Genomic DNA, 22,620 nt, shown 5'->3' with positions numbered 1-22,620 from the left:
GAACTACAAAATACAGCTGAGTGCAAATTTCAAAGGATGACTAGATTTCAATTATTATATTGTTTTGGAAAATGCATATGTGATAAATTTGGCTTTAAATGCAAACTGAATCTGATTTCTTCCCTACCTATACTGAGAGCTAAATCTTTTTTTTTTTCCCCAGTGACCAGTATAGTTTCACTTGCTGTTTTTCTTGTCAATTGTGGAAATATTAAAGGAACAAAGATCCTAACTGTGGCAAATGGGAGAATGTTTTCATGACCAAAAGTGTGCATATAACACTTAACACAAGAAGAATGAAATTTGCATTGAATATGCCAGCAGTTACCACTGCTGTTGTATTAGCTGGCATTATATTATCTGTGGTATTAGTTGAAAAGAATGTATTCCTCAGCCAATGTCTCTGTAACCAACACTAATCCAGGTGTGGTTATACTGCTACACTTCCTATAGACTTGCAGTTCCCTGGATCTACTCAACTGAAAACATATACAATGCTAAAACTATAACCAGCATTATTCTCTACCATCAAGAGTACTGGGGCATCTATACTTGCTTATCTCCCCAAGGTACCTGGGAAATCGTATGCTTTGCTTTTCTAGCTGATAAGGAGGAAGAGCTCAGTATAGGAAATCTTCTCATTACTTTTGTATATATTTCTCACTGCTTGTTGAGTTGGAGCTACCACTTGGTTGATGTGTAAAAGTGGAGCCAGGTACCATCTCTTCTCTGTAGGTATCGCCTGCTGAATTTTCAGTTCAGCCATTCGTGGGATTTGTGCCAATCAAAACTCACACGCCCAGGCTTTTCAAGTTCAGGCCTGATCCTAAGAGAGTGCAAAGATCCAGCAATTCTCATGGGTTCTAGGAGAAGCTATGCGGCTTGACACTTAGCAGGAGACACCAGGGTTCTGTTTGTGCCACTAATTAAGCTGTTGTTTTTTAAAAGACCTGATAAAACATTTGTGAAATTGACAAGACTTTTTAATCTCAAGGCGATTTGGTTCAACATTTGGGATAGGCAAGTGGGGAAGTGGCTTCTTGTCTGCAGGTTAGAGGGACTGTGGCAATATTCTTAGCAGAAAAGGGTAAATTTTAACAGTGATGATTTGCACTGACTGAAATAGCAAAAGATTCCCAAATACTTAGAAATATATGTGTGATTTTGACCATGAGCACAGACTACATCTAAGGCCTGAAAGGATGGTGGTGTCATGGATCCGATCTGAGATAGTGATTGTTTCTGGTTTAGTCCATTTGGGGTATGTGAATGTGGGTGTGCATTTGTGCAGATACGGACTGATGCACTGTTGTTGCTCCAGATGAAACCTTCCGGACTGACAGTAAATTCTGGCACCTCTTTGAGTGACTCCTGAGCTAGGCACAAAAAGTGCACTTCTTGCATTTAATACATTTACACAAAACAGTGGCAAGAGACAACATGCAAAGCACATGACTCAGGAGCTGTGCTCTTCTGAGAAACTAATAGCTCTCCCCCCACACCTTTAGAATGGGTTCCAGTGGAGCTGTTTCCTTTACATGCCAACTGGGATCAGTTAAGCAAAGTTAAACACTATATTTGCATCGTTGTGCTGTAGGTCACAGTGACTAATGCCTGATTTCTGCTAAAATGTGCCTCCTTACATTGTACATTACTTATGTTTACGATTGGCTTTGAGATGACTCAAATAAAAACATTGATACTACTATTGTTTGCATTCTAGAATGGCTACTGTCTTGCACAGCCCACAAACTCTGCAAATGATTCTGTACCTTGAGGACCAACAGGGAGCTCAGAAAGCAAAAACGCGTTCTTGGCAGGAGATTATAACCCCCAGAGCCCAAATTAAAGAGAGTTGTTGCTTCCCTTATGTGACCAACACTTACTAAAGCCCTGATTAAGTAGTTGTGTCTTGTCCTTTTGCACACATATACACATGCAGCTGAACACTTTCCAGACATTGGGCCAAGACATTTTGCTGCCTGAGGTCAGCCTTCCCCTGCTCCATGTGCAGATGCCAACTGGATTTGCAGTTACTTGAGAAGATAAAAGACCCTGCTAGAGCAGCTCAATGGCCCATCTAGTCCAGCTTCCTATGGGAAGACTGCAAGAAGAATCTGAGTACAACAGTACACTCCCCATCTGTGATTCCCAGTAACTGACATTCAGAGACATACCAGCCTCCAGGCTCCAAGAGTTGAAGTAGAACACAGCTAGTAGTCAATGATAGCCTTATCCTCCATGAATTAACAGTGGCGATGGAAGAGCAGCCTCCACCACATCTGAGGGCAGCAGGCTACCTTAGAGGGTGCCAGACAGGACATGTGACACCCACAGCTTTGCCTTTTGACACTTTGTCACCTCCCTCATCACCTGCCACCTGGGGCAAGAACTTTGCCTCACAGTAGGGCTGACCCTATTTCTATGCGATGCAATAGGCTCCTGGTGTGTGACACCAGCACCTCTCTTTCGTGATCCCCAGCTCCTAGAAGCTGAGATGAAGAAAGATGGGTGGCAAACGGCACCCATTCACATTTGTGGGATAGCTGCCAGATGTGATTTTCAATTTGTAGGTTCTCTACCAGGATGTATTTTGTTAGATTCAGGAAGGTGCCTTGTGAGTTATATTTATATTTTTGTACTCCTTCTCCCTAGATGCCAGAAATGGCTACACATTTTGGCATATCTACCCAATTTGCCAGGAAACCACGGGGTGCATTTTTGAAAAACATAATTAAGGAACATATTCAGATGTTCACACCACTGATGTTTATAGCAGGACACAGAAATCATGGGAGATACTTTCTTTAGATCTCAAAACATTATTCTAGGTCAGTAGTTCCCAAACCGCACCACTCCGGACCACTTGAAAATTGCTGGGGTTCTTCACAAACCACTTATTTACTTCTTTCTGCCTGTCATAGCAATTGTAATGAGCTGTATATGGTGTATTGTTAACTATCTTTTGAGTGCTCCTTATATTTCTTATACATTATTGTATTTTACTGTATTACATTTGAATTCCATAGAATCCCATAGAATTCAAATTGTAAATGTTTTCACAGATGCCCTTTAGATTATCCAAATGAAGCTCATGGACCATGTACTACAACTTGGGGAATCCTATGGTATCTCAAGATCCTCCCCTGTTTTTCTTTTTTATGTTTTCTCATGCTCTCCATCTATTTAGCTTCTGCAAGCAAACTGCCTACATATGGCCAAAAACAACCATAGATGGGCCTTCAGTTTGACTAAATAATCCACCCCTTTCTTCTCTGCAAGTGGTTCCACCGTTAATCTAGCTAGTTTAGTCAGGAAGGTAGCATAGAAGCCTTTGGGGGTGATGGGTGTTGAACAAGCTCTTGAGGCTTGTGCTCTCCACTTCACCACTCGCTGACTCAGGTGCCTGATTCAGCTACGCCAGTGGTGGACACAGTGAGGAAACGAAAACTGGCAGGCGTGTCTCTGGCTCAAACAATACCATGAGTTTGGCGTGGCTGTTAAAAAGCAGGGTGTGATCACTGGCAAGGTGAAGTCAGAGACAGAGGCCAGGGTGCCACCTTGTGTCAATCAAAGGGAAATGTACTGCAGTGGACTTTTCAAGAGTTTTGGTTTGGCTAGGGAGGCAATAGCGGGAGAACAGCTGTTGGTATCTGTGCTGATCTTTGCCTGCTTCATTCAGAATGATTACTGACTGACAGCAGAGCTTCTGCCTGACAAATCCGCTTCCTGCAAATTCCCTTGGTGTTTCACTCACAAATCTTCAGCAATTCCTCTCTGCATTAGAACCACATGCTTCTTTGAAAGCAAGGGGGTGCCTTCTAGATGTTGTCGGACTGCATCTCCACTACAAGCATGGGCAATGGTTAGGGAAGATGGCAGCTGAACTCCAAGAGCAGCTGGAGGACACCATGTTGACTAGGCCTGCTTCAGAGTATGTTTCGGCAGAGATAAATCTCTCTCTATCACCCCACCCCTCAAAACCTCTCACACTAAACTGTCTATAGGGTTGCAAAACGAGGGCATTTGCATAGAGTATTGCAGGACTTGTGCTGGCTTGCCAGCAGTACATGTGAAAGTGTCACGAGCCTGTCCCAGATAACTAAGGCACACGTCTGATAGTTAACTCTTTACTGGCAAGAGAAACACTCACAGCAGCTTCCACGGTGCTCCTGATACACAAATGCTTCCAGCCTCTAGGCAGTGGTTCACTGGTCTATGAAAACAGCAGTGACAATAGGAGACCCCACCTTCCTGCTGGTTTCTATACCTTCCCCTGATGGGTTGTAAGCAATCCAGCAAATAAAGTGGGCATTGCTGCATGGTTTGCTTTATTTACAGACACAGTATGCTTAACTTTGGTGACACAGTCATTTTTTCTACACAGCAGCGTGTTTGCTCCGTGCCGTGACAGTGCTACACACACACCTACAGTCATTCTACAGAGTGAAGCCATTGGAAGGTGGCTTGGTCTGAATAATCTGGAAGAGTTGGTGCTTTCCTTTGGGCCACATGGGTTGGGATGCTGGATCAAAGGCTGGCCCACACAGAAGTATTCTGCTGTGCTGTCTCCGCAGGCTAGGCATAAACCATCTCTCACTTCCACCGGCCACCAACCACAGGCTTCCCACGGGCGGCCTTTGAGCTGTTGGGGAAGCAGAGAAGCAAATGAGGTATTTCAGGCATCAGTGAGCAAAAGGCAGAGGCGAGGGAGAAGGGAAGTGTCCACTTTTACTGTCAAACAGCACTGTGGTGGTACTTATTGCACAGGAATATTTGTGGGTCACTCATTCAGTGGCATCCACACAGATCCCAACTTGGTTCCTTGGTGAGTGTGTCCACATGGCAGGTGCAGTCTACATGAAGGAAACGCAATGTGAGCATAACTCATGCAAAGTTGCTGTGTTTATACACACTAAGCAGTGAGCTGGGAGCCCAAGTTGTGGAATCCTGAACAAAGTTCATCTTGTGCCTTTACAGGTCTGTTTCCCAGACTTAAAGCTTGGGTAGAACTGGTTCTTTCTCTCCAAGGAACCCTAAGAATTGTATTCTGGGAGCAGGTAAGGGCTTGAGAATTCTTCTACAGTAAGGATGGGGAACCTGTGGCCAGCACAAGACTACATCCTACAGGCCACAGAATGTTTTGGATCTTCCTCCCTCTGGGTGGAAAGAGTGGCCTTGGAGAGGAGGTTCTGGCTTCATAAGTCCCCTACTTCTGTTGTGGAAGCCTCTGTGCCATTTGCCTTACTGACATCAGAACCCCAACATGAGTAGAGGTATTCACCTTAAGATATAAGCTTGGCATGTGCCTTAAAAGATAAGGTCCAGAGGACTGTTTCTCACTATATAGAAGGGATAGCCAGTGTGATGCTCTTCAGATGTGATTGGCCTATACACATCCCATCTTCCCTGTTGGCCCTGCTGGTCTATAAATTGGACACTTAATCTTATGTGCACACTGAAAAGGGCAAGGTGTAAAAATAATCCGAGACCTGGATTTCAAAAATATTGAGGGCTATACATACAGACTCTCTCTCTCTCTCTCTCTCTATATATATATATATATATGCATGCATACAGTGGTACCTCAGGTTACAGATGTTTCAGACTCTGCTAACCCAAAAATAGTACCTCGGGTTAAGAACTTTGCTTCAGGTTGAGAACAGAAATTGCACGGCCACGCGGTGGCAGCAGGAGGCCCCATTAGCTAAAGTGGTACCTCAGGTTAAGAACAGTTTCAGGTTAAGAACAGGCCTCCAGGATGCATTAAGTTCTTAACCCAAGGTACCACTGTAATTGCTAACATTTAGCATGACTGCACTTTGATATATCTCACTCCCAGGTATTAAAGCAAGTGTCCCTATCTAGCGTCTTAAAGTACAGTAACACATATCCAACTAAACTATCCCTGATACAGAAATCCAGGGCCTAATTTGGAACATAAAGTCATTTGCCTTCATTGCATGCACTGCAAGCCACCACAGCACACCATAAAGGACGCAACATGCTACTCACCCTTTCCTGAAGCAGGTTAGGAGGGAATAAAAGAAGAAATATGGTGTGAGAAGCATGTAACATTCTTGACTAACCAGTTGGGTGCACCTAAAAGGTCACTAGAGAAGGAGGCATTCCTAATGCAGACTGCCATTTGTTTCTGGACAAGTGGATTAAAAAGATGAATCTTCTGACAATTTTGCCTGCACAGCCACTCTGAAAGATGGCTACGCTACTTGTTCAGGTAAAGTGGAAGAAGAATGTTCCATGTTGATCAGCATTGCTGTCAAGAATGCAGGTGATGATTCATTTCCTACTCTGCCATCAGCTACGCACAGGACACCAAGCAAGTTCTTTAGCATCTCCTGGCCTCTGCTCTCCATCTGTGAACCATGGAGTCATGGAGACATGAAGCATGGAGGGAAATGGGTGACTGCACCGAACAATCCAACAGAGGTCCCCAATAATTTCTACAGACAGAGAAGTCAGATTCATACATGCTGAAAGGAGATGAGCTGATGTAAGGGAAGAGGATGAATGCCCCAGATCTCAATAAGTGGATGATGGTAAACAGACAGCTCAGCTGCCGCACTATGCCAAACTATTTCCTAAACGGTGTTCATGGACATATCCTTAGAAGGGGAAATGCTGTGAAGGAGTGAAAAAAATGATGACCCAAAGTGGTGAGGAAGTGATGGAGTTCAGAGATCAGAACAAAATAACGAAGAAGGTGTGCAAAAGGCATGCAAGGGAAGAAATAAATTGGAGGCGCCTGGTGAGAAATGTGGCTGAAACAGAAAACCAGGAAAGAACTTTAGGTGAAAGAAGCAAATGGAGAAAAGCACATCCACAACACAACACACATCTAAGGCACAGCTACAATTCACAGCACCCTTAAGCAACTACAGGTCCCAGGATCCTTTGGGGGAAGTCATGTGCTTTGAATATGTGCTGGATGTGATTTAAATCTATGGTGTGAATCTCCCCTGACAAAGTATGGCACAGTTAGCAAAGCGCGCTAAGCTCCCTGAACACCAATGAGGGTCTCTTTCTATAGACATCCAAGTGTCTGGTGGCCAATGAAGACCCTGCGCATGTTGGTTCCAAGCCTGAAGTGAGCCTGACATGGTCTAGATCAGCCTCACCCAACCTGGTGCCCTCTTGATATTTTGGTCTTTTGCTTTAAATGTATGATGTGGCTGTGACTCTGGTCTGAAAGGTGGATTGGAAGGGAAAGGGGTAAAAAGTGGTGAGAATGAAATGACAGAATAAAGCAACAAGGAGGGGTGAAATAAAGGGTGTGAAAAGGGAGGCAGGAGGCAGTAAAAGCAGCAACTAGCTGAAATGAGGACTAAAGAAAGAAAATAAGAAAAGGTGGTGATAAAGCAAGGTTGTTGTTTCTTAAATGGAATCTAACTGTATCAATCCTATGAACAGCCAGAAGTGCTCAATCCAAGATTCTTGGACACGGAGGCATAGCCTATTATTACAGCAGCAGGCTTTCTAGAGCAAAAAGAAGCCAAGAACTGAAATGAGAAGGGCTGACAAATACTAATGACAATGAAAGTGAAAGGAGGAACAGCAGGAAGTTAAGAACGGAAGCAAAACGTAAACAAAATCCTGAAAGCTCCAAACAAGTATTTTACAGAAGGGAAGGGTGAAAGTGGTGCACCTGTAAAAGAAAAAGAAAAAGCGGGGGGGGGGGGTTGTGAAAGATCTAATGGGAATGCTGGATACTATCAAACTGGATGGCCTGAGTACTTACACCTTTTGATGATCACTAATGCGGTTCCGTAGAACATTAATCTGCAAGAGAAATAGACAGGAGGTGAAGCTACATGGCAATACTTCACCATGCGGGGATTGGGACGGCCACTGTGTGAAGACAGCAAGAAAAGAAGTCTAAACATGGGCTGGTTTTATCGCACAGAGTAGTCAGCAGGGCTGTGTGGTGGGTAAAGAATCCCTCTAATTGTTGGAATTTCCATAGGTAAAGACTGGGAGTCAGAAAGGACAGTGGATCTGTTTGTCCATACTATCCAATGTGATACTTAGAAGTTTTTCTCTGCCGTGAAATATTATTTCCACACTAAATGGAAGTGTTACAAATCCAGGCAGCTGAGATTAAATTTGGTATGGTTGGTGGAAGGAACAGGGCTTTTTTCAGTTGAAACTCACTGGAACCCAGTTCCAGCACCTCTCAGATGGGTGTGATTGCCACTACAAGAGAAGGGAGGCATTCGTGGTGATTTCTGGCACCTCTTTTTCTAGAAAAATAGCCTTGGGAGGGACTGAGAACAAAGGCTGCTCTCCAGCATTCTTGAAGGCTTCAGGTGAGTTTTTCAGGATGCTTCTTCAAAGTTTTCCCATCATGATCTTGACCAGTTACAGAATCTTCTAGAAATATCCACTTTTCTACAGTTAATAGATGCTTGGGAGCAGCGCTGTGCCATTTGTAGCAATTCCTGGACTCGGTGCTTCTTTCAAAGCATCTCTAAAGTTTGCTATACGTTGAGCATTATGTGTTGTTCTCTGCACAAATGTGCTCTGCTCATGAAGTTCACAAAGCAGGATAAATGCAATAAAAACAATGCCAGAGGGATACCATGTCAAAGAGCAAATCCATGTGGATAACTAGTAATGGAGTTTTTGTTCAGTTAAGGTGCCTAGAAGCTCCAGCTTCTGGTATAAGGATTCAAAGCAGAGGAGAAAGGTTCTTAGGTGCATCCAAGTACTTACCCCTTTCAGAGGATCTGGCTGAAAAGACAAATGGCTGATCCTAGAAATCTTTGCAAGCTAAGCAGGGCAACCATGCAAGACAATGAAATACCATCTTGAGAAGATGCTGACATGGACCGAACTTCACTGGGCCACACTTAGCTCCACACATTTTATCATTCATCACAGCACTGCCATTAGCAAAGTGGGGTGGCGACAGGCCATACTTACTACTTGCTTAACTCATCGCAGCGTGCAGTGAGTATGGAAATCTAGTTAGGGTTAGAGAAAGGAGATTATTATAGATGTGAAAGCCCCTGCAAAGGGAAAATTAACAAGAAGAAGGCAGTGATCCTGAGAAAGCAGTGCTCAGTATGAGAAGCCAAACTATAGGTGAGGTCGAGTGCATTCTATATACTAATAGCAAACTTGTCCTTTGATTGCTGATAGTCTGTTGCCAAAATGACACCATCCATGCACAAAATGGAGATATCAGCAGGCCTGAGGAAATGCCAAGGCTTGCCGAAATCCACACAACCCTATCATTGAAACCCTGAAATGAGAATGCCCTGGATGAAGCATTCTTCATCCCACAAAGAAATGGCAGCTGCTGGAGGGGAAGTAGTAAAAAGAGGGGGAGATCAGAAATACTCCAGAACTAAGTCTGGGGCATTTTGGTAAAAGAAAGCAGCCAAATGGCAACTACCAGGAAAAGCATCGCTGCCACTAATGAGACACCTGCTCCCCAAAAGAAAAATATTGTCATTGCTGCCACCTCTGCCACCTCCCTCTGCCATTCAGGAAGCCCCCACCACTGGTGAATGTTTCAGACATTTTCCCTTTCCAATATGTCCCCTGAATTCATTCCCCTATCTTACCCTCAGAATTTCAAGTCAAAAGTTTGGAAATTTGCATTTTAGGCTCGACCCTAGCTTAAATGTGATGTTAGTGAAAGAGACAGGTAGTATGAGCTGTGGTATATTTAAGCCAGTTCTAGTGGTATATTTAAGCCAGTTCTAGTGCAGATTAATTAAGCGGCTGCAACAATATTTAACTAGACTCAATAAGCTACTAGGCAGGTGAGTGATCACAAGGCACTCACAAATGTGGTCTTCAGGGTAGAAATATTTGTTGGTCAAATTGAAATGGGCCAGGTTGGCTTTGACAGAGTCTATTGCAGCTTATGGTGTGGTTTGGGGTGTCCTTCAATGTCTGGAGAGACTAGGCAGGACCTTCACAGACCTAGACTGATGCTACTTCATCCATAAAGCTACATCCATTTGAAGCAGAAAAGTGCCAGACTCCACTCATTTAATGAGCCACTTGGCTCTGATTTCTGAAGTAGGTTCCAAAGGGAGATGAAGTTCAGTGAGACAAGTATGATCAAATGACATACCTGTGGTTTTTCTAAGCAAGAAGGAAAAGAAGAGGCAAAGCATGACAAGTATCAACTAAAACTACGTTGAATGTTTGCCCATTTCAATTTTCAAAGTGAAAGTAACTCTTTCAAAGAAGGGAAAACATTTCCTGAAAAGCTCCCGTGATGAAAATGTTCATATTCCCCTTCCACTTCAATCTGCTGCTGCTTCAGTGCCATTTTCTCCTTTATAATCACTGAGTCATCTTGCTGATTACAGAAATGTGGGAAATCCCAGCCAATCAGGAATTGTGTACTGAATGGGATGGTATCGTGATGGAATGTCAACATGACGTCCCACAGAGCAAATGAAGATAATTGACCATGAAGACAATACTTGTTGCATCAGTGATGCTAGCTAATTGGGATTGAATAGTGAAAAGGATGATAATGTGACAATATGTAGCCAATCAAATTTAATCACAAAGTGAGGGCAAATGAAGCAGCTGTCAGAAAACATTGCTCTTCCTCTCAATGAATGGGTATTTTTTGTCCTCTTTTGATACAATGTCTCAAAAATTACTCGGAGAGCAATCATTTTTTGGATGCTGCTGAAATTTCTTGCAAAAAGCGCCCTTCCTTTCCGAAAACAGGGCTGTAAAAGATGAGATATTTCAACAGATGTGCAGACTCACCTCATATTTCTGCCTCTTGAACTTTTCCTGCAAGTCAAATTTCTCAGCTTCAAGGTCATGGATATTCTGCCACAGTTCCTTTGCCTTTTCCCTGTTGTGAGAACATGCAGCATCAATCAATGTGGTTGCCAGTGCTTATATATGCACATAGGAACATGCAATGTGAGCGTGTTCTTCCAGAATAGGAAAGAACATAAGAATGAGAATCTTAGGTATGCAACATTATGCATGTGAATGGGCACAGGCATAAAAATTGTGTGCATATTCTTTATTATGTGGTCCATGAGTGTGAACATACGGTATATGTATGATGTACATGTGCGTGTGAGAGAGACATAATATGAATATATATGTCTGTGTGTTTTAGCCTGTGAATATGAGTATACATAACATTTATAGCTTCAGCCAGAATGTTTCCTAAATTATTGAAAGTCCCAGTTGTCAACCTTTCAACCCATTTATGTCTTTATCTTTAACTTGTGCTTAAATTTAAATCACACATTTTAGTATATTCCTACTTTACAAATACCTATGCTGATGCTTTTGCCATAACTGGGTCTTCTGCCAAGTGTGGAACAACCTGGGCACAAGTGAAGCAGCGGCTCTCTTCAGACATTACCACATCGAGGGAGCACATGAGTAGAGAGAGATTGCAGGAATACATCTTTGGCCCCACTCCCCACACAACTCCTCTGGCTCTTCGTGTGCTTACAGTGGACATCTGCTGTTGGTAATCTTATGTACCAGTGAAGGTTCTCTCTGCCTATGTTCCCTCTTTAGGTGGTATTGCCTGAATAGGACTAATGTGCATCACCAAACCACATAAGCATATTTTTTTTCCCTATTGATTATTGCAGCATGAGGATTAGGGCATTTTTGACTGAGGATGTGGTTCTGATTGAAATCATGCTCAACCTGTAGGGGTTTTTTTAATCCCTGGATGTGGCTGCAAGACACACAGCTGATGTAATATGTAGTTAAGCCCTTGATCTACCTGAGGTTTCATACTGCATCACCTCCAATATGCTTCCATGTGCTTATTGCACCCTCTAGTGTTCTGGCTCCCTCCTTTTCATTTGACTCTGTCTGCTTAAACTCAAATGCAGGTAGCATTTGGAAACAGTGCATGATAATTGGATGAGGAAGCATTAGTACAATTTAACAGCCCCTTATGGCTTCCTGACTTGTAACCATGTGGGATATAATAGCTTCTGCTACCATTTAATGCATGTTGTGGGCAGTTAACATTTCCAAGGAGTGATGAACTAAGAAGCAAGGGGAACATTGCTGCATGCGCCCTAACTGTACCCTATAGTACCATAGTAATAGCCAAGCCAGCATTGCATTGTGTTCACATAACCCCAAATATGGATAACAGCATAGCACACAATGCATGCTGTAACTGTAGGATTGTGGCAATCTTACAACGCTTCAGGAGCTGTCTTATGTTAAGGTCACTGTGCCTCCAGTGTACTTTAGCCTGGAAAAGCTTGTTCTGATCCCAATAATTATCAGTCCCCTCAGTGGATGTTATTTCCATTTAAAAACAAAAAGTCTGTATTGTATGTTAAAGACAAAGAACGGATTTAAAGTCATGTCTAGTTTGGCCCTCTGAGAGACCACAAATCACAACTATGGGGAAAGTGGCAGGTAGAAGATTGTTTCATCTAATTTCTTCATCATGAAGGAAATAGGTCCCTACTGGCCGCTGAGCCTCTGGCTGCTGCCCCAGAACCAGCTTCCCTTCTTACTTCAATTTGTCTTCATTCAAGTGATCAATGGTTAAAGGTTTTCGACGCTCGCTGAGGATCTTTTTCTTTTTCTCCCGCTCTGTCTGTTTTTTCCCACTTTTCTTCTCTGTCTAAAAAAAACCAAAAACAGGTCTTGAGTGGCATCAGAGTTCATCAGCCCAGTTCATCAGACAGGTACATGGACTATGAATGCGGAGGATATAAGTACACATAGATTAAAACAAAGACTAAAAAGCTCCTGATACACTCTCATTGTACCTTTACCAGTCTCTATTTGAGCTATTTGGGCATACAACATGTAGGTGAGTAGACAACCAGACAGGAAATTCTGTCCCCAGATGTGGGTTTCAGTTTCTGGAAGAACATTCAGGCTAGATATGTACCTTCTGTAGGTAGCCTCCAAAATGGAGCATATTGGAGAAAGCCTTCTTCTTCCTGGCATCCTCTTCAGCCCTCTTCCTATTTTCTTCTTCCTCTTTCCGGGCTCTCTCTTCCTGCCACAGGCAGAATGACAGAGAGGTTTCAGAATGGCAGGTAGTTAAAGAGAATCTGTCTACAGCAGGAGCGACTAACCAGTGGGCCTCCAAATGCCACCATCATCCCAGCCAAGGATGATAGGAGTTTGAGTCAAACGACGGCATCTGGAGGTCCATAGGCTCCGCATCCCTGATCTACAGGGACATCAAATAGAAACTTGTTTAGGAGACTGAATGGACACAAATCAGACAGGATGAGTTCTGTTCCCCAATCCCGGTTAGTAAGCAAGCTCATTAGCCGATTCCAGATCAGTTCCTCCTTGTTTTTCTGCACTTGGAGAAAGGGAAAACTTAGAAAAATAAGTAACAGTGGTGCTTTCATTATAAACTGAGCAATTCTAGTCTGGTTTTGGTCTGTTATGCATAAGGCCTATGTCAGTGATTCCCTGAATTCCAAGGCTTTGGGTTCCCTGGTTGACCAGGGAAGATGGGCTCATATTACTGCTTGAGTATAACTCTTACATGAGCAGCTAAGTGGAAAATTTGCCCCATGCATAAATGGGGGTTTGCCAGAACAACAAAAACCAACTCATAAAGGTATTGAAGTGACTTTTTGCTGTAGACTTCGTGTCTTGGGTATACTCACAGCGAAGCGGGCCTGACGTTCCTTCTCTCGCTCACTGCGGATCCGTTGCTGTTCAGCTCGTTCTGCTCGCCGCTGCTCCTATAGGAAGAAATCAGCCCAGCACCTGTTCAGGGAGGGGGTCTGGTATACTCTGATGAATGCCCCCTCCTTAACTCAGCATGGCCTGAGGCAGTCACAGTTGAGGCTGAAACTATAACACTATTGAAAATGCTGGACACCTGACATTTTGCCACCTGAGCATCCAAATGATACCTCCCATGGTAAAAAAATATAATATTATGGCTACCTATTGCACCCATGTTATCTCATACTTCTAGATCAGCCTCTAAAACTGGGGCTTTAAAATAGTCCAGAATATAGTTTTGGGGTCTAGACAATAAATATCCTGCCATTTCATTAATTATATTGTGAATGTGCATTTTTAAGCATTCCCAGAATACGTGTGGGATGTCTGTCTTTGTGGCTCTGCATCACCGACAAGTGGCTTTAGGATCTGAATGAGACATTAACACTCTTAAGTCCTGTCTTCTTTTTGGAAGTGACATACTATTCTGTCCTTGAGAAATATCAGCTCTTCCTCCTCTTTCTTCCGGTTCTCAAAGTGGGCCTCAATCAGGGTTTGCAGCTCATTCAGATCCTTCTCCATTCTCTTGCGGTGAATGTCCTGCAAAGCAGAAAAGACAATATGAGGATTTGGAATGTTACACACACACACACACACACAGAGAGAGAGAGAGAGAGAGAGAGAGAGAGAGAGAGAGAGAGAGAGAAGGAAACCAGCTTTATGAGAAGATGATGATGATGATGATGGCTAATACTCACATCAAAGTCCACTCTCTCCCCATCAGGGATCTTTGGAGGCACCAAATTTGGCATAAAGAGCCTGAAATTGGAGGGGAGCGGGGAATAGAGAGGTAAGCCACTAGTACAGCAACACCTGACATCTCATCTCTTTATCAGGGTTGGCTGACATTATTAACATGAATCCATGCTTAATCCCATTGATTTTAAAGAGGTCTGTCTCTGGGTTCTGAGTAAATCTGGCCAAGACAATATAGACAAACACAGAATCATATAATTGTAGAGCTGGAAGGCACCACAGGGATCATCTAGTCCAACCCTCTGCAATGCAGGAATCCTCTGCCCAATATGGGGCTCAAACCGTGGCCCTGAGATTAAGAATCTCATGCTCTATCGACTGAACTATCGCAGTACCCTGCTAGCACACATGCCTTACAAATCATAGATATATGCCTAGAAACCAGGGACAAATGGAAGTGGATGAGTCCATAGATAGCATAAATGGAAGATATAATCATTTTAAAAACAACAACCTTACATTACAACACTAAATGCAAGGTAAAGGGGGACCCTATGCATCTTATATCCATATGTGTCCAGTAGTCTAATAACTAGATAGCCCCATCAAATCAGAAAAGACCCTCTACAGAATGATAAATGGTGAAACTTCAATTCCTAACAATGGAAATCTGGGAGGGAGCAGCTAACCTTAGAACTCACTCTGCACATTTTATTTAAACTGGATGTCAAACTGAATGTAGTTCCAAGCTGAGGGTACAATTTACAGCTTCTTGGAAGGCGCCGTATGGAATGCCATACCGGTTGCTGAGCTTTTTACAATGGCCGCAGCTGTCACAGTAGTCTTAAGTTTCCTTGACTTGACTTATACGAGCCACTGAACAGCTGTAATAACTTCATCACTGGGCAAGCTGGGGTGGGAATGTTGTTCTTGAGATAGTGTCTCATCACTTTGCCTGATGCATTTTGCAGTGTCTCTGTATTTGTGGGCAACTTTTTTTTATAAAAAAAATCTAGATAATTTTGTACCACCCAAAGAGACCATGCATTTGCTTTTTTGATATTTCAGTGTTGCTGTTGTTTAAAAAGATTTTGTTAACAGTGCAATCCTGTGCATGTTTATTTGGAAGTACAGTTTACCATGCTCAGCAGGACTCACTTCCAGGTAAATGTGCACCATGTTCCAAAGCTGCCATTAATTGAATTTTTAGGAAGCCAATAATATAATATGTCAAACGTTGACATCTCTCTATTTTTCTTCAGTTGTGCTTGTACTCACCATCTCCTTTCCCCCTTCCACACAACTGCCCCTGCCTCAACAACTGCCTGCTAACCATAGCATCAAAATCCACTCTACTTATACTTACTTGGGCCTAGGCTTTGATTCTCCTGCAAGAAACCAAATGAACATTTAAAGAGTTGCCAAACAAAAATATTTACCTGCTCCCTTTGTAGATAAATTGAAGCGACAGGCCTACTGACTCCCTTAAGGCTTATATGGGTTGTTTCTGCTCCCCAACTCTCCCATCGCTCATCTCTCATCTCCCCCTGTACTTTTTCATGTGAATAAAGGCTTGGGCAGATTTTTTTTAATATGTCTGTGTGTGTTTCAGAGTTAAGGGCACATTCTTAACTCTTGAACTGCAGGGGAATGCGCATCTCTCCTTTCTAGTTCCTGCCTCGCTTTCTCAGGCTGATTGACATGGATTTTGTACACTTGTCCAACAAACCTGCTTCCAAAAAAAATTAAAAATGAATGGGTAAAGAAAATGATGGGGAAATGCTCTCAAAATTGTAACGGTTGCATGATGGGACATTGTATGACTTCAGTCCCATTTTAACATACACTTGTGAATTGGTTTTTTTATATATCAGCATTAAAATATGTATATTTACATTTTATCACAATATATGCATTTCCTTCCGGTAATTTCTTTGAGCTGAGAGCACTACTGCAAATTTGGTAGAGATGCAAAATCCAAAGGATAACTGCTTCCCCATCTGCACACTCATCCAGGAAGTGCAGATCAGATCAGCTTACGTTGAATTTTATAGACACTGAACTCCTCAAGCATCCCTAGCACATATACTGGTCCACGGTGCACACTTTTCATTTACCTTCTGGTTCTTTAGCTTGCTCTTCTTGTTCTATTTTAAAAGGGGAGCAAAGAATTTTGATTAGAGATGTACCACGCCAGCGCAGTTGTGTCTAGAATCCCCACACTCCCTGATACATTTATTTCCTCTAAGCTGTGATTACGGCATTCCCAGCATGCTTCATAGTTCATTCACCCATTGCTGGGAGAGTTTACATTGCTGGCATTCTGGTATTTGGTGATCAGAGACAGGGGCGTCCCCTCTTTTGCATTTTTCACAACACCAGAAGCTCCAGGACAGATGGTGATGCGATGTCAGTGTTATGAACACCAGAGCAGTTGGACTCACCAAAGAAGGTGGCTTTAATCAGTAAAATTCTGGGAATAGTTTGGGGGGGTACCAATTTTGGAAAACTTTTCCCAATACATTATTTACCCTGAAAATATTACAGGTTTCTCTCCCTTTATAGTCAGAGGGGAAAAGCAGAACTACTATCAGTAAAGAGTGCCAGATGCTTTCCACAGTGGGGAAAAATATTTGTTTACAGGATGTAATGATTGCTGGTGTCACCAAAGCATGGGGGGCATCCCCTAAAGCCATGATGTTCCTCCACATAGTTTTTGTTTTTTTAAGGGGAGCGTATTTTTTGGGGGGGGCGGTCTCTGCAAGTGCAAGGCTGCCCATTTGCCAAACACAGGTTATCTTCCTGTGCCATCAGCTTTCCTTTACTGCCCATGCTGGTAAAGTATTAAGGAGAATGCAGAGAAACAGCCAGACTCATAGAGGGATGGAACATTGTTATAGAAGATTTATTACTCAAGAAACATACACCACGTACAAGGGACCAACCACTAGGCATGCAGCGGATTTGTCCATTTGCATTCTCTCAATTTTTCATTTTCCCATTCAGTTCTCCACAGTTCTGCAGCAATTTGCAGATTTCTTTTAAAATTGCCAGCACATTTTTCCTAATAAGCACACGTTTGTACATTTTTGCAAGCAATTTCCCCCAATGCAATGAAGCAAATTCAACTAGTGCCAAGAGGCTTTCATCCCACTCTTCCAAAACTGCTCTGGGGAGTCAGAACTCCCCAAACAGTGTACAGCTTGTGCTGACAGAAAGATCTCCTTAGTGCTATGTTGAGTACATTTTTTTTGTATGTTAATTTCATGACTATATTCATTTTTATGCACACTTTCTTCTAATATATGCATTTCTGTAAGCACTGTTTGGTTGGAGAAACACAGTGAAAAATTCGGTTAAGTGTGAATTTTGAAGGCTTGTGGTGTTTTGGTTCTCATAGCATTTCAAACAGTGGGGATTGTGTAAGTTCACCTTTACTTGCAAAGTGAATTAATTTTATCCCCCATTCTTACTATAATTTTTCTACTTTTATTTTTTTACACTCTCCGCCCCCAAAATGACAAGTGTGCTCTGAGATCACAGCTTAACCAAAACAATGCTGCTGAATTTTTATTCATTGAAGGGTTCTACCTGAAAAAGACCCTCCATCACAATGCTTGTATTGGCCAGAGATGTTTCACCAGAACATCATACCTTCTGCCCTAGGTTCATCTTCATCTTCCTTGACTTCTTCAGCTTGTTCTTGTTCTTGTTCTTCTTGTTCTTGTTCTAAGGAAGAAAACAGCAGGATGACATCAACAGATCTGAGAATTTTCATTGTTGGCCTACACAAAATTCTGCTTGAGGTAATGAATCCCAGCCATTGGGACGTTGGTCAGAGAAGAGGGGTTGGGAAAGAAAGATAGCATATTTCTAGAACATGGCTAAATGACAAGTGATAACTTGGGACTGCCATCTTAAACTGAACACATTGTGATTCAATTTAATGATGTTCAATGATGTTTCTGTTGTGGGAGGTAATAATAATAATAATAATTTATTATTTGTACCCCACCCATCTGGCTGGGTTTCCCCAGCCACTCTGGGCGGCTTCCAACAGAGATAAAAAATACACTAAAATGTCACATATTAAAAACTTCCCTGAACAGGGCTGCCTTCAGATGTCTTCTGGATGTCAGGTAGTTGTCCATCGCCTTGACATCCGATGGGAGGGCATTCCACAAGGCGGGCGCCACCACCGAGAAGGCCCTCTGCCTGGTTCCCTGCAACTTGGCCTCTCGCAGTGAGGGAACCGCCAGAAGGCCCTCGGAGCTGGACCTCAGTGTCCGGGCAGAACGATGGGGGAGGAGACGCTCCTTCAGATATACTGGACCGAGGCCATTTAGGGCTTTAAAGGTCAGCACCAACACTTTGAATTGTGCTCGGAAACGTACTGGGAGCCAATGTAGGTCTTTCAAGACCGGTGTTATATGGTCTCGGCGGCCGCTCCCAGTCACCAGTCTAGCTGCCGCATTCTGGATTAGTTGTAGTTTCCGGGTCACCTTCAAAGGTAGCCCCACGTAGAGCGCATTGCAGTAGTCCAAGCGGGAGATAACCAGAGCATGTACCACTCTGGCGAGACAGTCCGCAGGCAGATAGAGTCTCAGCCTACGTACCAGATGGAGCTGGTAAACAGCTGCCCTGGATACAGATTTGACCTGTGCCTCCATGGACAGCTGTGAGTCCAAAATGACTCCCAGGCTGCGCACCTGGTTCTTCAGGGGAGGTAGGGTTTCAGATGAGCTTCATCAGTCCTCAACATGATACACACCTCAAATGTAGAGGCAGGTTATTAGTCAAGGTCCACACTCCTGGTCCATCGCAATATTATTAAATGCAGAGCAACAAAGAAGAAAGGGCAGCCAAAATGGTCAGAGGTTTACAGCACATTCCCCTACTGAGAAAAGCTGAGCATCTGGGGATTTTTAGTTTATAAAACAGATAACTAAAGAGGTGAGATGTGATAGAAGCTTATGAGGTGATGTCTGGTGTGAAGAAAGTGGATCGATGGAAGGGTTCTTCCATCATATCAGAACTCAGGGTCACCTTGTAAAATTGGAGAAATGAAACATGTCTTCACACACACCACACAATTTACTTAGGGATTTTGATGCCACAGAATATGATGGAATCTCATTTAGATTTTTTGTGACCAGGGTTAGAAGACAGTGGCTCTCAGAAACGTCTCACTTTAAATAAATGGAAATAAATGGAAATAAATGGTGCAAAAGGAGTCAATCAGAAATTGTACTGCCACCCACAGAGGCTACCTTCTGGTACCCAAATCTGAATGACGCTATTATATAAGCACTAGGCATTTGTTTTTTGTATTAAATCAACACATTGAGGAGAGGAGTAGGAATGAGCCCACTTCCCACATGTGATTTTAAACATAAGCCATAAACCTGCATAGGCTACATGATATCAATACTACAAACATATATAGATTTTAGACTGCTTTATAATCCTGGCTTCCCCCAAAGAATCCTGGAAACTGTATTTTGGGGAAATGCTGAGAATTCTAGCTCCTCCTTCCAAAACTACAATTTCCAGGGCTCTTTTGTAGCTCTCCAAACAGGTATGGCCTTTGGCTGATGCACACAGTACATAAATGCTTGTGATTTCCATGCACGATAGGTCAGTAAGTATTCTGCCTGCGTGTCATTGGCAAGCAGCAGCAAAGTGAAATGTAAAGAAATGTTCTACTACCGTCTTCCACCTCTATCCATTCTTCCTCTTCTTAACCAGGGCAAGCAGGGGTGGTGAAAGGGAATAAGTAGAAAAGGTTAGCAAGGGATCACAGAAAGCTGTGGCTTCACGCTGGAGCATCTATGGACAAAACGGCTGTCTCTCATTCTGATCTTTGCTTTGCATTTGTGTGCACGCCTAGTTTTCAGATGCCAAGCACTTGTGAAGTCAAACATTTGCCAAGTTCAATAGGATATTAAGGCCTGGAACATTCAGAACACCCACATATCCATGCACACACAGAGGCAGTAATTATGACCTCATACAAAAGCATAGAAGAGGAGGTGTGCTTGTAAAAAATAAACGCAAAGACACATTGATCAGCTTCTAGTGATACTATGCAAACAGCAGAAAGCTCATTCCAGACTGAGTTTATCAGTGTCAGTCCTATTGGCAATGAAATACTCTACCCAGGTTCCTAAAATAGTAGATTAAGTTAGCCTGCCCCAAATTGGTGCCCTCCTGATCTGTTGGACTAATATTCCCATCAGCCACAGCCAATGGGTGAAAGTTGTAGTTCAAAATACCAAGTGAGCACCAATTGATGAAGGCTGGATTAAATGTTCATAACACACAATATTAGGCAAATACTCAGCCGTATTCAACCTACACTTTTCTGTGCTTTCTAAATAAAAATAAAAAAGGAAGGAAGGAAGAAAATAAAATAATATAAAATAAAAGGGATTTTTTGTCTGTCAGCTATAAATAGAAAATTGTTCAAAACATCCTCTCCAAGAAAACACCCAACAATTCCACTTTCTATGCATCAATATTTTCTTCAATCCCAAACCCAGATATCATACGTTCATTTTCTTCTTCACACAAAAATTCCATAAGGAGTTTCCAGTTGAAACAGAACAGTTTTATGATAGAACACTACCAAAGAAACAGAACCTTGTGTGACCAGGAGGTCCCCATAGTGTGAGCGACTTCTAAGCCACTACAGAAAACAAGCTCTCCCCCATATCACCATTTCAGATGATGGTGACATGAGCAAAAGTGCCTTTTCAGACAATGTAGCTACACATCAGTAGCTACACTCGCTACACTGAGACACCTAATAGTTTTTCACATACAGTATATGTAAATAACAAATTTATGATACATATTAAGGTCTCCAATCCCATAATAGTTTTTTTTAATGGCATGGTGTCATGACCCAATAGAACACATCACCTCATCTAACCCTGACTCTTATAGTAACAATGGAAGCCTACCTTCTTCGACACATTCTTCTGCATCAAGTCGGAAGAGAGGAAAAGAGAGAGCATTATTAGAGCAGCAATGGTGGATTTGGAAAACATGCTTAATCTGACAGTTTTCATTCCCTTACCTTCCTGTTCCCTGTAAAGCAGAAGGGAAAACAGCTAGATTAGAATAATGGCTGGTTTGCAATAATAATAATACTAATAATAATACTACTACTAATAATAATAAATAGTAAGTGATTTTAGAACAACATGATCCATGGTCTCTGACACATATTCTTTTTGGAAGAATGCACTACAACCAACTTACAATTTATGCCAACCTGTTACAGCAGAAACAGCGGAGAAGAGTCATGTCGCACAAAATTTCATGCCGGAATAAATCTTCTAGCTTTAAAATGCCGCAACAAGACACTTCTCTTTGTCCCACAGTCAGGGTTTTTGTTTTTTGTTTGCTGAGTGGATTCTGCCCATATGGTGGCAGGAGTTCACATGTATTTCCAAACCCCTGGAATAGATAAGCAGATACCTGGGGCCATCTCACACCCCACCTCATGCAATTAAAAGCTTGCTGTATTAAGGGACAGTTGGGTACATTTAAGTGAAGTGACATGCAGATCTAGGGCCAGCTTATTTTGGGGGGAGAGGACTGGAAGGAGCAGGTTGCCTATACAACATGCTTAGGCATGACTTCATGTTGTGCATCAGCTGGAGATGCAGCTCAAGTAACTGGAACAGGTGTTGATAAAAATGCCAGAGCAGGAATGTGGCAGGCTGTGAAAGAGCATTTTTCAGTGCTCTCTCTAACTAGGTTAGTCCTTGCAGTTGGAAAACAAGAAGCTGATGAGTGAGCTATGGGAGCGTAGAAAACTGAGAAAGTCTGTGTGAGTGGGAGTAAGGGGATCAAAAAAGGTAGGAAGAATTTCCAAAATTACAGACATACCCAAGTCACAAGCCATCTATACCTCCCAGGAATTTATAGCTGTATGGCTCTTACTGGTTGCTAATTAAGTACTGTATCTACATTTCTTCCGGTATCCAAAATCTTTAAATCCCAATAGTCTGTCATTCTATGCTTGGGACAGGTTTCCTACGTGAAGGTCCCAAGAATCCTCAGAGACCCAGATTCTCTTTTAATTTCAGAAGAAGCCTAGTGAGACCCTCACCTCTGGGGTTTGGAATCCCTTCTCAACACTTCGTTTTCTGA

General features: G+C 42.6%; 1 protein-coding gene across 2 annotated transcripts; it reads right to left on the bottom strand.

The window, feature by feature from the left end:
* Positions 1-4,314: 4,314 nt before the first annotated feature.
* On the bottom strand, positions 4,315-18,235 carry TNNT2 (troponin T2, cardiac type; the record flags this gene model as incomplete). 2 transcript variants are annotated; one of them, XR_014566143.1, is made up of 11 exons in its annotated part: positions 4,315-4,645; positions 6,016-7,800; positions 10,765-10,855; positions 12,516-12,625; positions 12,899-13,009; positions 13,638-13,715; positions 14,185-14,301; positions 14,460-14,520; positions 15,824-15,845; positions 16,575-16,604; positions 18,112-18,235. XR_014566143.1 is itself a non-coding variant. In XM_083746678.1 (11 exons), 10 exons carry the CDS (start codon positions 18,233-18,235, stop codon positions 7,756-7,758), a joined length of 789 nt encoding a protein of 262 aa, XP_083602804.1. In that variant the 3' UTR covers positions 4,315-4,645. The 2 variants fall into 2 exon arrangements, 1 of the variants encoding a protein (XP_083602804.1); XM_083746678.1 differs by having other exon boundaries at positions 7,756-7,800.
* Positions 18,236-22,620: the final 4,385 nt, after the last annotated feature.

The sequence above is a fragment of the Podarcis gaigeae genome (assembly GCF_964106915.1).
Source record: "Podarcis gaigeae genome assembly, chromosome: 6".
NCBI classification, from domain to species: Eukaryota; Metazoa; Chordata; class Lepidosauria; order Squamata; family Lacertidae; genus Podarcis; species Podarcis gaigeae.
Note: the sequence above shows the minus strand (reverse complement) of the source record. Positions and strands in the feature narration are given on the sequence as shown.